The sequence below is a fragment of the Natator depressus genome, chromosome 12, assembly GCF_965152275.1.
Source record: "Natator depressus isolate rNatDep1 chromosome 12, rNatDep2.hap1, whole genome shotgun sequence".
Taxonomy (NCBI): Eukaryota; Metazoa; Chordata; order Testudines; family Cheloniidae; genus Natator; species Natator depressus.
In genome coordinates, this window is record NC_134245.1 from 32,854,769 (window position 1) to 32,866,830 (window position 12,062).

The 12,062-nt window shown below is 42.3% G+C and overlaps 1 protein-coding gene across 1 annotated transcript in view; it reads right to left on the reverse strand.

The window, feature by feature from the left end:
• The window catches only part of PKD1L3 (polycystin 1 like 3, transient receptor potential channel interacting), a 70,496-nt gene that overhangs the window by 44,030 nt on the left and 14,404 nt on the right, over positions 1–12,062 (reverse strand). The window contains exons 6-11 of the mRNA XM_074969180.1: positions 10,466–10,695; positions 8,740–9,144; positions 6,546–6,644; positions 5,150–5,199; positions 2,472–2,589; positions 1,539–1,746 (exon numbers count right to left, since the gene is read on the reverse strand). Of these exons, the coding sequence (XP_074825281.1) occupies positions 1,539–1,746; positions 2,472–2,589; positions 5,150–5,199; positions 6,546–6,644; positions 8,740–9,144; positions 10,466–10,695 (1,110 nt within the window). The remainder of the gene's footprint in view (positions 1–1,538; positions 1,747–2,471; positions 2,590–5,149; positions 5,200–6,545; positions 6,645–8,739; positions 9,145–10,465; positions 10,696–12,062) is intronic.

The window sequence follows — 12,062 nt, forward strand, 5'->3', positions numbered from 1 at the left end:
GACTGAACTCCTTGGGGGGAGAACTGTATGTCTCCTGCTCTGTTTTACCCGCATTCTGCGTATGTTTCATGGTATAGCAGTCTGGGATGATGACCCAGCACATGTTCGTTTTAAGAACAAAAAGAAAAGGAGGACTTGTGGCACCTTAGAGACTAACAAATTTATTTGAGCATAAGCTTTTGTGAGCTAGAGCTCACTTAACACTTTCACAGCAGATTTGACAAAACGTAAAGAAGGTACCAATGTGAGATTTCTAAAAATACCTACAGCACTCGACCCAAGGTTTAAGAAATCTGAAGTGCCGTCCAAAATCTGAGAGGGAAAGGTGTGGAGCATGCTTTTAGACGTCTTAAAAGAGCAACATTCTGATGCGGAAACTTCAGAACTCAAATCACCAAAAAAGAAAATGAACCTTCTGCTGGTGGCATCTGACTCAGATGATGAAAATGAACATGCGTCAGTCCGCAGTGCTTTGGATCATTATCAAGCAGAACCCATCATCAACATGGACGCATGTCCTCTGGAACGGTGGTTGAAGTATGAAGGGATATATAAAGTGAGCACTGTACACTTTGTATTCTAGGTTGTAATTGAAATTAATATATTTGAAAATGTAGTAAACATCCAAAAATATTTAAAATAAATGGTATTCTATTGTTGTTTAACAGTGCGATTAATCGCGATTAATTTTTTTAATCGCTTGACAGCCCTAGTTTACAATACACATGCTACAGTGGCACAGCTGTAGTGTAGACACTTGCTACAGTGACAGAAGAGGGTTTTCTGTTGTTGTACTAAATCCACCCCCTGAAGAGGTAGTCACTAGGTCAATGAAAGAATTCTTCACTCAACCTAGCAGTGTCTACACTGGGGCTTTTGTTGGCTTAAATTCACACCTCTGACCAATGTAGCTCAGTTGACCTAAGTTTTAGGTGTCGACCAGGCTTTAGAAGACTTAGGGCAAGTCTACACAACAAAATTACATCAACCTAAGTTACAACAATACACAGCCCCTGCAGTAACTGAATTGGTTTTACATGTCCACACTACGCTCCTGGTGTCAGCGGTGCACGTCCTCACCAGGAGCGCTTGCACCAATTTAACTGCTAGTGTGTGGCATTGTGGGACGGTTTCTGAAAGGCAGCAACAGTCTATGTAAACAATGCAGTGTCTACACTGTCACTGTGTTGACCTAACTACATCGACCTAAGTGCTATGCCTCTTGCAGAGGTGGAGTTATTAAGTCGGTGTAGTGGGCGAGTTACATCGGTGGGAGCTGCATTTTAGTGTAGATGCTAACAGTGAGGTTGACATAAAGCAGATTACATTAACCTAAGTCTGTAGTATAGACCAGGCCTAAGTCTCATGAAACTTGGGCTCCTAAGGGCCATATTTGCAAAGGTATTTAGGTGCCTAAAGATGCAGATAGACCCCTCGTGCTTTTGAAAATCGGCACATTACTCTCATTGATTTCAATGGTTGCAAGAGGAAATGTAGCAATAATAATGGGGAATAAGTACTACGGTTCCAAGGCAGACCTGATTTCTGGGCGCAGTTCTTGTCTGGCAGTCACGTACAGACATTGCTCGTCCTGCTTCTCTTCTTTTCCATGGTTTCTGACTATCACTTGCACGGTCACCGCTGAGTTTGGTGGGGGCAGGCAGGAAGGCGGGATCTGTGCCATGCTCTGGTCAGTGGGGATTACTTGCTGCTGCACACATTCCTGCCACCCAGGCCAGCAAGCCCCTGCACAAACATTTCCTTTTTAATGTTGGTAATAATATCTGGCTCTTCTGTAGCGATTTTCAGCCGTAGATCTCAAAATGCCTCACAAGGGAGGCAAGCTTCTTTATCCCTATTTCACAGATGGGGAAACTGAGGCACAAAGAGGTGAAGTGACTTAACCAGAGTGGCCCACCTGCCCAGTGGCAGAGGAAAGAACCCAGATCTCCTGAGTCCCGGTCCAATTTTAAATCTTGATGCTTTTTCATTGCTGCAGAAAAACAGAAGCCTCCCCCAGCTTCAGAGGCAGCAGGCCTGCTTCTCCTCAGTGTAAAAAGGGGATATCATACTCTGGCAGCACTGACACCCCCTGCTGTCAGGTGTTGGAACTCTGCTGGGATCTGCCAGTTAATTTTTGCGGGTTCATAAGACTCTGAATATGGGTCAGGTGGAAGTAGATCCACGGCTGAGGAGACTCAGGGCTGGGGATACACATCTTGAGAGATGGAGCTCGAGGAGCAGCCATCCCTAGGGAGAAGATTAGACCGGGGTCCATGTAGTAGTATTGTGGAATTAGCATGAAGGTTTATATTTTGACTGTACAATGAGCATGTAGCTTTTGTTTAAAGCCAGGTGGGTTCTATACCCTCTTACAGTCAGACTGGCACAGCACATCCAGTATGATGGTGAGTTTACCATTAGGCAGCTAGCTAATGGGAGGAAAAAGTCAAAACATGCACTGCACGTACCACATGCCCAGGTGAAGGTAGAATTATCATTGTCATCTGGCCAGTCAAGGGTAACTGTTGTGAATGGATCCACATGGCGACTAGGTTTAATGTATATTTTATTTTTCCTTTTGTCATCCTAAACAAGAAGTGAAAGTACCAATTAGAGCAGCAATGTGTGTGAACAGCTGTCTAACCTTTCATTATTTTATAATGAATAAGAAAAAGGGATTTGCAGTATGCTATTAGCAGAGAGAGCCAGGGCTAAAAAATTAGGCCCCAATCAGCTTAAATAATGGTTTGTCCACGATCATACAGAAAGTCTATAGGAGATCTGAGACTAGAACCCAGATGTCACAACTTCTAGTCTTGTGCTTGTAACCACCAGACAATCCTTCCTCTTACAATAGGTCACACATGAATAATGATGTGGTTTTTCTTTTTCTCAGCGTTCTGACACATAATGGCTCTAGTCATAAAGACGAGTAATGTCTCCTGTTCTTCTGACATAGTTTCTGTTTTGAGTGAAGTCTTTTTTTAAGGGATACTGTTGTCTTGAAAATCATGTCCATGTGAAATTCTGTACTTGCTATCGTTACAAGTAACCCTTAAGATTATTACACTGCAAAGAAAACAAAACCATTATTTTTAATTAGTTTTTACAGTTCATTTAATGTTGTGAATTTGACTGCACTTAGGGTATCATCAATTTCATCCTTTATTCTCAGTAGACTGTTAGCTTCTCCTTTGCTGAAAAGATCCTTATAAATATCAACAGGGGAGCAGAAAAACCTTCAGAAACAATGTAAAAAGGCATTAAAATAAATTTGGGACATTCTATTTAATGAATACCTTTTCAGAAGCTGGATTTTTAAAAAAAAAAATTAGTTGACTTTTTAAAAAAACTGTAAGAGGATTTCAGTCCAAGCATGATCGGTCATTGGGAGAAATGAGTTTTCTAGTCTGTTTATTTTTATTGGCCTGCTTTTACTAAGAGCTTTAGAACAGATCTAAAGACTGTATTTGCCTCAAAGATATGCAGTGTGGGTTCTATGTTAATCTAACATTCTAGGTAGCAATGCCTCAGATTTAGAGGGCCCAGTCATGTGATGTGCTGAGCTTCTCAACTGAAACTATAGTAAAGCACAAAAGAACAAAATTGTCAGACAACATCGATGAACATAATTTGTTGGGGAATAGTCAACATGGTTTTTGTAAAGGGAAATCATGCCTCACCCATCTACTAGAATTCTTTGAGGGGGTCAACAAGCATGTGGACAAGGGGGATCCAGTGGATATAGTATATTTAGATTTTCAGAAAGCCTTTGACAAGATCCCTCACCAGAGGCTCTTAAGCAAAGTAGGCAGTCATGGGATAAGAGGGAAGGTTCTCTCATGGATTGGTAACTGGTTAAAAGATTGGAAACAAAGGGTAGGAATAAATTGTCAGTTTTCAGAATGGAGAGAGGTAAATAGTGATGTCCCCCAGGGGTCTGTAATGGGCCCAGTCCTATTTAACATATTCATAAATTATCTAGTAAAAGGGGTAAACAGTGAGGTGGCAAAATTTGCAGATGATACAAAACTACTGAATATAGTTAAGTCCCAGGCAGACTGCGAAGAGCTACAAAAGGATCTCTCAGAACTGGGTGACTGGGCAACAAAATGGCAGATGAAATTCAGTGTTGATAAATGCAAAGTAATGCACATTGGAAAACATAATCCCAACTATACATATAAAATGATGGGGTCTAAATTAGCTGTTACCACTCAAGAACGGGATCTTGGAGTTATTGTGGATAGTTCTCTGAAAACATCCACTCAATGTGCAGTGGCAGTCAAAAAAGCAAACAGAATGTTGGGAATCATTAAGAAAGGGATAGATAATAAGACAGAAAATATCATATTGCCTCTATGTAAACCCATGGTATGCCCACATCTTGAATACTGCATGCAGATGTGGTCGCCACATCTCAAAAAAGATATATTGGAATTAGAAAAGGTTCAGAATATGGCAACAAAAATAACTAGGGGTATGAAACGGCTGCTGTATAAGGAGAGAGTAATAAGATTGGGGTATGATAGAGGTCTATAAAATCATGACTGGTGTGGAGAAAGTAAATAAGGAAGTGTTTTTTACTCCTTCTCATAACACAAGCACTAGGGGCCACCAAATTAAATTAATAGGCAGCAAGTTTAAAAAAAAAAAAGGAAGTATTTTTTCACACAACACACAGACAACCTGTGGAACTCCTTGCCAGAGGATGTTGTGAAGGGCAAGACTATAACAGGATTAAATAAAGAACTAGATAAATTCATGGAGGATAGGCCCATCAATGGCTATTTGCCAGGATGGGCAGGGATGGTGTCCCTAGCCTCTGTTTGCCAGAAGCTGGGAATGGGCGACAGGGGATGGATCACTTGATAATTACCTGTTCTGTTCATTCCCTCTGGGGCACCTGGCATTGCCATTGTCAGAAGACAGGATACTGGGCTAGATGGACTTTTGGTCTGACCCAGTATGGCCGTTCTTATGTTCTTAACCCCAATAAGTCAACAGGAGTTGATAGTTCTCAGCAACATGAAAAATCGGGTTCATAATTATGTGCGTGGCAAATGTTCTTCAGGAAGTACTTTAACAACCAAGAGGTATTTCTTAGCATTTCCACCTAAAGTTATACCTTTTGAACAATACTCACATTTGTCTTTTGGATGTTTGCTTTGGATTTGCCTTTGTTCTGAGACAAATCTGTTAAATATAAAAAAGATAACAGAATGTTTTACTGCCATTTGTGAGGCTGCCAGACAGCAGTGACTGAGCATTATAACTTAAATAAATCATGATTTGCCTGCAATCTGTCTGAAAGTCAGGGTTACAGGAATCAAACTCCCTGGTTATGATAAGCAGAAATGTTGCAATGGACAAAATAATAACAACAAGCAACTAATATATTATAAAGAGGAGGATCCTGATTCTCCTCTCACTTACGGTGGGGCAAATCAGGAGTAAATTCATTGAAGTTGATGGAGTTAAACTGGTGCAAGTGAAATAAAAATCAGAACTTTATTTGTATTATTATGATCCACAGGAGCCCTAATGATGAACTGGGATCCCATTGTGCTAAGTAAAAATATTGAGCAAGGAGAGAGTCCCTGCCCCAAAGAGCTTACAGCCTAAGTGGGGGTGCAAAGACAATTTGAGAAAGAATAGTGGAAATTAAGGGCTCAGTGTTATTACAATAGCCCATTCGTTCATGGGATTGAATGTATCACTATCTTTACACTAGTAGGAATGTAGCTGTGACTTGAACTGTCTAGCAGCATGTTATTTGTCAACAGCAGTTCACGTTATGCTGAGATTCAGGTATTACACAACATCTGGAGGTATTTCCTAGGCCACATCTATAGCTAATTCTTTCTAGAAAAACAGCACATGTGCAATGTGTAACCTTATGCGGAGAGACCCCAAGCTGGGACCACTTCAAAGCCAGGGTAACTCTCTTCATTAGGCAGAAGTAATAAGAAGCTACTGGCCTTTTTTTTTTTTTAAAGGATTTTTAAACTTGAGAAGGTTATACATTCTTGTATCTCTCACTTTATTTTTAAAGTGAATTGAGAGCTGGTAAGAGGTGCAAAATGGACAGTTCTTGGAAGTCCATTTTCTCACATAGGGCCTGATCCTGCTTTACTGAAGTCAGTGGCAAAACTTCCAATGGTTCTGTAGTGCAACTGGGGCTGAATGAGACAATAACAGAATGAGTAGTGTCGGCTTCCCTGTATTGCATAGCCAACATGCCTCCTCCCTTATATAAGGGGACACCTGTATTGGGTGAGAAGCATGTTTTTACTTCTCCATGCCTAGTCAGTCTCTTGCCTCTCCACGGAGATTAGCAGCAAGAGGGTTAATTAGTATATATGTAGGCTCTGGTTTCTTTCCCCAGAGTGTCCAAGAGGATTATCAGCACTGGCTCTGGAGGCAAGCAATTATTAGAGTCGTATGTGCAGACCATGCAAACACTCAGTGCAGTGAACTGATTTATTGTAAAGGGTCACAGAATATGACTGCAGACAGCAGTGTTAGGTAAGCATTCTTACCTTCTTTAAGAGAATTGTTGGCCAATACGGTGATGCTCCCAATCTCCAGACTCATGTTCGAGAAGGCATTCAAAGCTAGCACCTTGACCACAAACGTACCTAGGAAGGACAGGGTGCCAAAGGTAGATTGGGCATTAGCAGCAGCAGTGCACTAGACCTACATGTTTGAGTCATAAAATCCAACTTTGTGTTCCAGGCCTTCACGAAGAAATCTTCTTCCTCCCTTGTGAATTACTAGGCAATACTGGAATAAACTACCTCTTTAAAATAAGTTATTTAGGGGTTATTTGATCATTGAGCTCTTGGGATTTTACAAGAATTACAATTATTGGCCCACAAAATTCAGTCAAATTAGCTCCAGAGGAAAGAACTCTTTCTTCTGTCCCTCTTCTGAACCTCCAGCTACAGTCTTATTTACACCAATTCCAAATCCAGAAAACAGCTCAGCACCTACTATCCCACGGTATTGTTAACAAATCCAGGAACAATGTAACCTGCCTGCTTCCAAACTGAACTTCACTGGATCCCAAACTCCACCAGGTTCTAGAAAGAAAAGGAGTACTTGTGGCACCTTAGAGACTAACCAATTTATTTGTCTCTAAGGTGCCACAAGTACTCCTTTTCTTTTTGCGAATACAGACTAACATGGCTGCTACTCTGAAACCAGATTCTAGGGTTCTGTTAACACCTTGCCTCTGGGTGAGTAAGCATCAGTGGGAATTGAACCTGTGACCTCTGAATCTAAAAAGCATGAGCCTCTCCTGCCTGAGCTAAAAGACAAAATTTACTGTTTGCCAAGCTGTGGCAGACTTATCAACCTCTATGCGTGGCCCAGCCACCACTAGAGGGGGAGAGAGCACTACAGTGAGTGGATAAGATAAGCTATTACCAGTTATTATTAGTGGATAATAGATAAGCTATTACCAGCAGGAGAGTGGGGTGGGAGGAGGTATTGTTTCATGGTCTCTGTGTGTATATAATGTCTTCTGCAGTTTCCACAGTATGCATCCGATGAAGTGAGCTGTAGCTCACGAAAGCTCATGCTCAAATAAATTGGTTAGTCTCTAAGGTGCCACAAGTACTCCTTTTCTTTTTGCGAATACAGACTAACACGGCTGTTACTCTGAAACCTACAGTGAGTGGGTGAGTGTTACACTTGCAGCTTTTTACAATACCCCCACGAGGGAGACAGAATAGCTGGAGTCAGGGCCAACAACAACCCTTCCAGTGTGATTGCCAGTCCAAGACGACTCACATCAGAGCAACTCCATCCAGACAATGTGGCTTCTGCCTCAAGTCTCACTCCGAATCTGTTAGGACTGTCCCCTCGCTCTCCCAGTGAAATGTGCTTGCACAGTGTGTGCCCCTCATTTGCCTTGCAGATATTGTGGGGCCCTCTCCAAACTCCAGGTACCAGGCAGAACACTTTAACTGCACTGAGTCACATCAAGAGTTTGAAAGTTGTGCTACCACTGTCATGGTACGAAGCCTGGTGTACAATGTCTTGCAATGCCAGAAAGCCCAGCTCTGGTCATTACCATGCCCTAATGCTCATGGGCAGACACAGCTGCTAAGTGTTGGGTCTTGTATCTGTTAGAAAAATAAAAGACCGAAGGCCCAGTTCTCCACTTTGTTACACCAAGTTTGCATTGACCTGACACCAGTCAAATCATTGGAGTCACACTGGTATAGAACTGGCCCTGAGCCTTTAGGCTGCACAAAAATAATTGCTTGTATCAAAGAAGTGAAAACAGAAAATATGTAACTGCACAGCAGCCACACAGAGGGCACAACAAGCTGCATGTCCCACCCTTCTTACAGACACACAATAAACCTCTTGTCAAACTGAGACTTGACAGTAACTATTGATTTGCCTTATTAAAGAATTATAAAGAAATATTAAAGGAGAGAAAAAATACAGTATCTGCTATGTGGCCTATATAGCTCTGAAACGGCGATGCTCATGTTTTCTATGTAGGACACCTTTCCGTCTATCTGAACTTAGTCTGTGTGCAGAGACAGCCGCTATTTTGTTCTCAGAACTGCTGCAGCCTGTTGCAAAGGAGATACAGACACTGCTCTTTCGCATGGAGCTTTGACTTTTGTTCTTTCTTGCTTTCCTTAATCTAAAGTAAAAAAAAAAAAATTCAGACTCTTTGTGTACGGGAAAAAGTAACATGCTAGTGAGCTGTACCTTCAGAATGAACAGGAATACTGTATATTCTAGGTTCTCCTTTAGGGCTGTCTTTCTGGTGAGAGTAAGTTTCATTAGACCCGACGACCTCAAACTTCAGCTTATCCGGTGCACCATGAGCCACAGAGACATTTATTTCCAGGTCTTTTCCCATTTCCAGTGTGTGAGAGGCTAACGTCGCCTGAAGACTGGATATAGGTTCAACTAAATGAACAACAATGCTTTCAGAAATCTCGGACGTTGTTGTGTTGCTGGTTGCCAGAATTTCCAGTTGATGTACCCCTGGGCCAATCAGCTGCTGAGAGGTACCATCAAGCGTCAGGTTGTGAGGGACAATTCCTTCCTTTGCGCTGGAGTCAGTCAGAGTTGTGTTGTCAGCTGTTACAGTGTAGGTCACTCCAGTACCTGGAAAGTAGGATTTCAGAACTTAGTCCCAGATCATCCAACTCTACCTGTTCCGTGTCACATTCAGGGGCATAAATAACCAAGCTGGGCAACTATTGCAACAATGTTCTGCAAAAATTCATCTCAGTTTTTAAATTCATTCACTTCATCTGTTTTTGTGCTCCTTTTGTGTTTGCTTTTTATGATTATTCTAACAAATGAAGGAAGGAATGTAAGGTGAAACAACAAAATTCAAGCAAATAATATTGAATTCTTAATCACGAGCATGTAGACTAGAAGCCTTATTCTAAGAGGTCTGATCACCCAGTTAAGGACTAGAGATGTGCCATGGGGCATGATCCTACAAGGTGCTGAGCATTTTGGCCCTGATTCAGCAAAGCACTTAAGCACATGCTTAACTTTAAGGCTCTGAGTATTCCTGTTGACTTCAGTGGGACTTGTGCTTAAAGTTAAGCACATGCTTATGTGCCTTGCTGGATTGGAGCCAGAGTGTTCACCCGGCTCCCTGGCAGGATCAAGCACTATGTGTCCAGTCAAAACAGCATGAATATTGATTATTGAAAATGTTCAACACAAGCTGCAGACCAAGAACCATCTATAGAAATTATTCCATAAATAATTTTGAATAACAAACACATGATTTAGTTGGGGATTGGTCCTGCTTTGAGTAGGGGGTTGGACTAGATGACCTCCTGAGGTCCCTTCCAACCCTGATAGTCTATGATTCTATGATTTGAGAAAAATCAGTCTTTTTGTGACAAATTCATCTAATAAGTGATTTGTAATGAATTATTCACCCAGCTCTAATATATAATAATTATCATCCTTTGCAGTTATTTAGCAGCTTTCCCCAAGGTTCTCAGAATGCTTTACAAATATGAATTAATCCTAACAACCTCCATCGGAGGTAGGTCAATATTGCTATATTTTTTATGCAGATGGGCAGTTGAGGCACAGCCAGGTTATGTGACTTGCTCAAGGCCACATGAGTCTGTGCAGAGCCAGAAACCAAGGAATGGGACTCCCAGTGCCCCTGCTCTAACTATTAAACACAGTGCCAATAAGAGCAGGGTATATTCTTTAGGCCTGTGTGCTCCTTGATTGTCAGACATATCCAGAAGAGAAAAAGGTTTGTGCTCACACCTGAAATGTTGCAGAAGCTATAACATAGACTCCTTAGCACAGGGATGGGGTGAAGTTAGTTTGAAAAAGTTAACATTTAGTGAAAGCTTTCATTTAAAGAAATACAGATTTGCTTAGTGGAGATTCTGCCTGTACCCACTGAACCTGCCACTTAACTGTGCAAACTGATTACTCTCACCTCCATTAAGTTCAACTTGGATCCATAACATCTCCCCGTACAGGGTCCTGCAGTGAGAACTGTTTCCTGATTCGTATTTGCTGTAGCACCCAGTAATGCTGAGCTGGTCCATCTTATCCTGAACTGTCACCAGTTTTTGTGCTGTGACGTGCCATTCACTGGTTGTGCATTCCACGAAGACAGTAAACTCTCCAGGAGAGGCATACTGGTGTGTCACATTGCTGGACAAGCTTAAAATGCAAAGGGGACATCCAATTGTCATGGAAGGTTGCACTGAGAGGTTTATAGCTGTCTGATCTGAAAGCAATGGCCACCATTCCTGAATTATGGCTCTAAGGGAGATTGTTATCTCCTGCAACCACAGCGATTCCTATTTTGCTTGCATATTATTCCAAGGTTAAGTTTGTCTCCCTGTCCCCAGCTCATACGTTGTAACACGGTATGTCGAGGATGGTCACACTACATTTCTTCCCTCCCAATTTTTCATCCCCATATTTAACCAACTGCTAAAGTCAGTGGGAGCTGAGGATACTCAGCATCTTGCAAGATCATCCCAGTGCTGGCCTATTTTTCTCTCCCTAAGCATGGTCTTATCTATGCTTGTGTCGGGGAATGCGGGTCTCGAAGCCCAGTCCACAGGCACCAGTAAGTTCCAACCTGCCACACAGTGACTTGCTAACAAGTTCTCAGAACTAAAAGCTGAACTCCAACAGACGACTCCAATGCTGCCATCTGATTGGTGGAACGCTGGGGGTCCTGATTGGTTCCCTGTGTCTATTTAAACCAGGAACAGGAAGTTGTCCATTCAAGTGAGTGCCCCCTCCCCTTCCCAGGACTGCTTCCCTGGTGCTACCTACTCCTACTGCCTGACTCTGATCTCCTGGTAACCTGACCCTGCCTGTCTCCTGACTGTCAGTCTGCCCTGGAATCTGATCTCCTGGTATCTGCCCTGAGCTTGCTCCCAACTCCTGCTCCAGCCACTAGCTCAGACGGCCCATGCCCTGCTCATGACAGTTTGGATTTGTTGGCAAAAATGTCTCCTCCTTGCTAACACCGTTGCAGCTCTACTAGCAGCATCATTGGTAGGCGCACTACTACATTCCTGCAGCCACTGGGGTTTGTAACAACACAGGGGAGAGCCTCCAAAGCACCTAAGGGGTTTAGGATCACAAGTCCCAATTACTTCCCTTAAGGGCTTCTGAAAATCTCTCCCCATGCTGTCTAGCCCAGCTCAAAGCCCACAGCAGAATAAGGAGGTGAGATAAATCATGGAATGCAAATAAATGTAGAAAATAAATATCCCTGGGACCATTATTTATGAACTATTTATTTATTACAGTACCACCTAGGAAGCTCAGTCAAAGGTCAGGGCCAAGTTACGTTAGGCATTGTATAGACATGTAATAAAGGTCTTATCTTGACTATGAAAAAGGTTGAGTTTAGATAGGGCTTAGCTAACATGCATTAGCTGAGGTGGGTTAAGCACAATCTCAGCTGGACCACTTTTTCTGAGTAATACATGGCCATAGGAGACAATCCCTGCCCTATAGCGCGCCCACTCTAGGTGTCAAACAAGACACAACGGGTGGCAGAAACA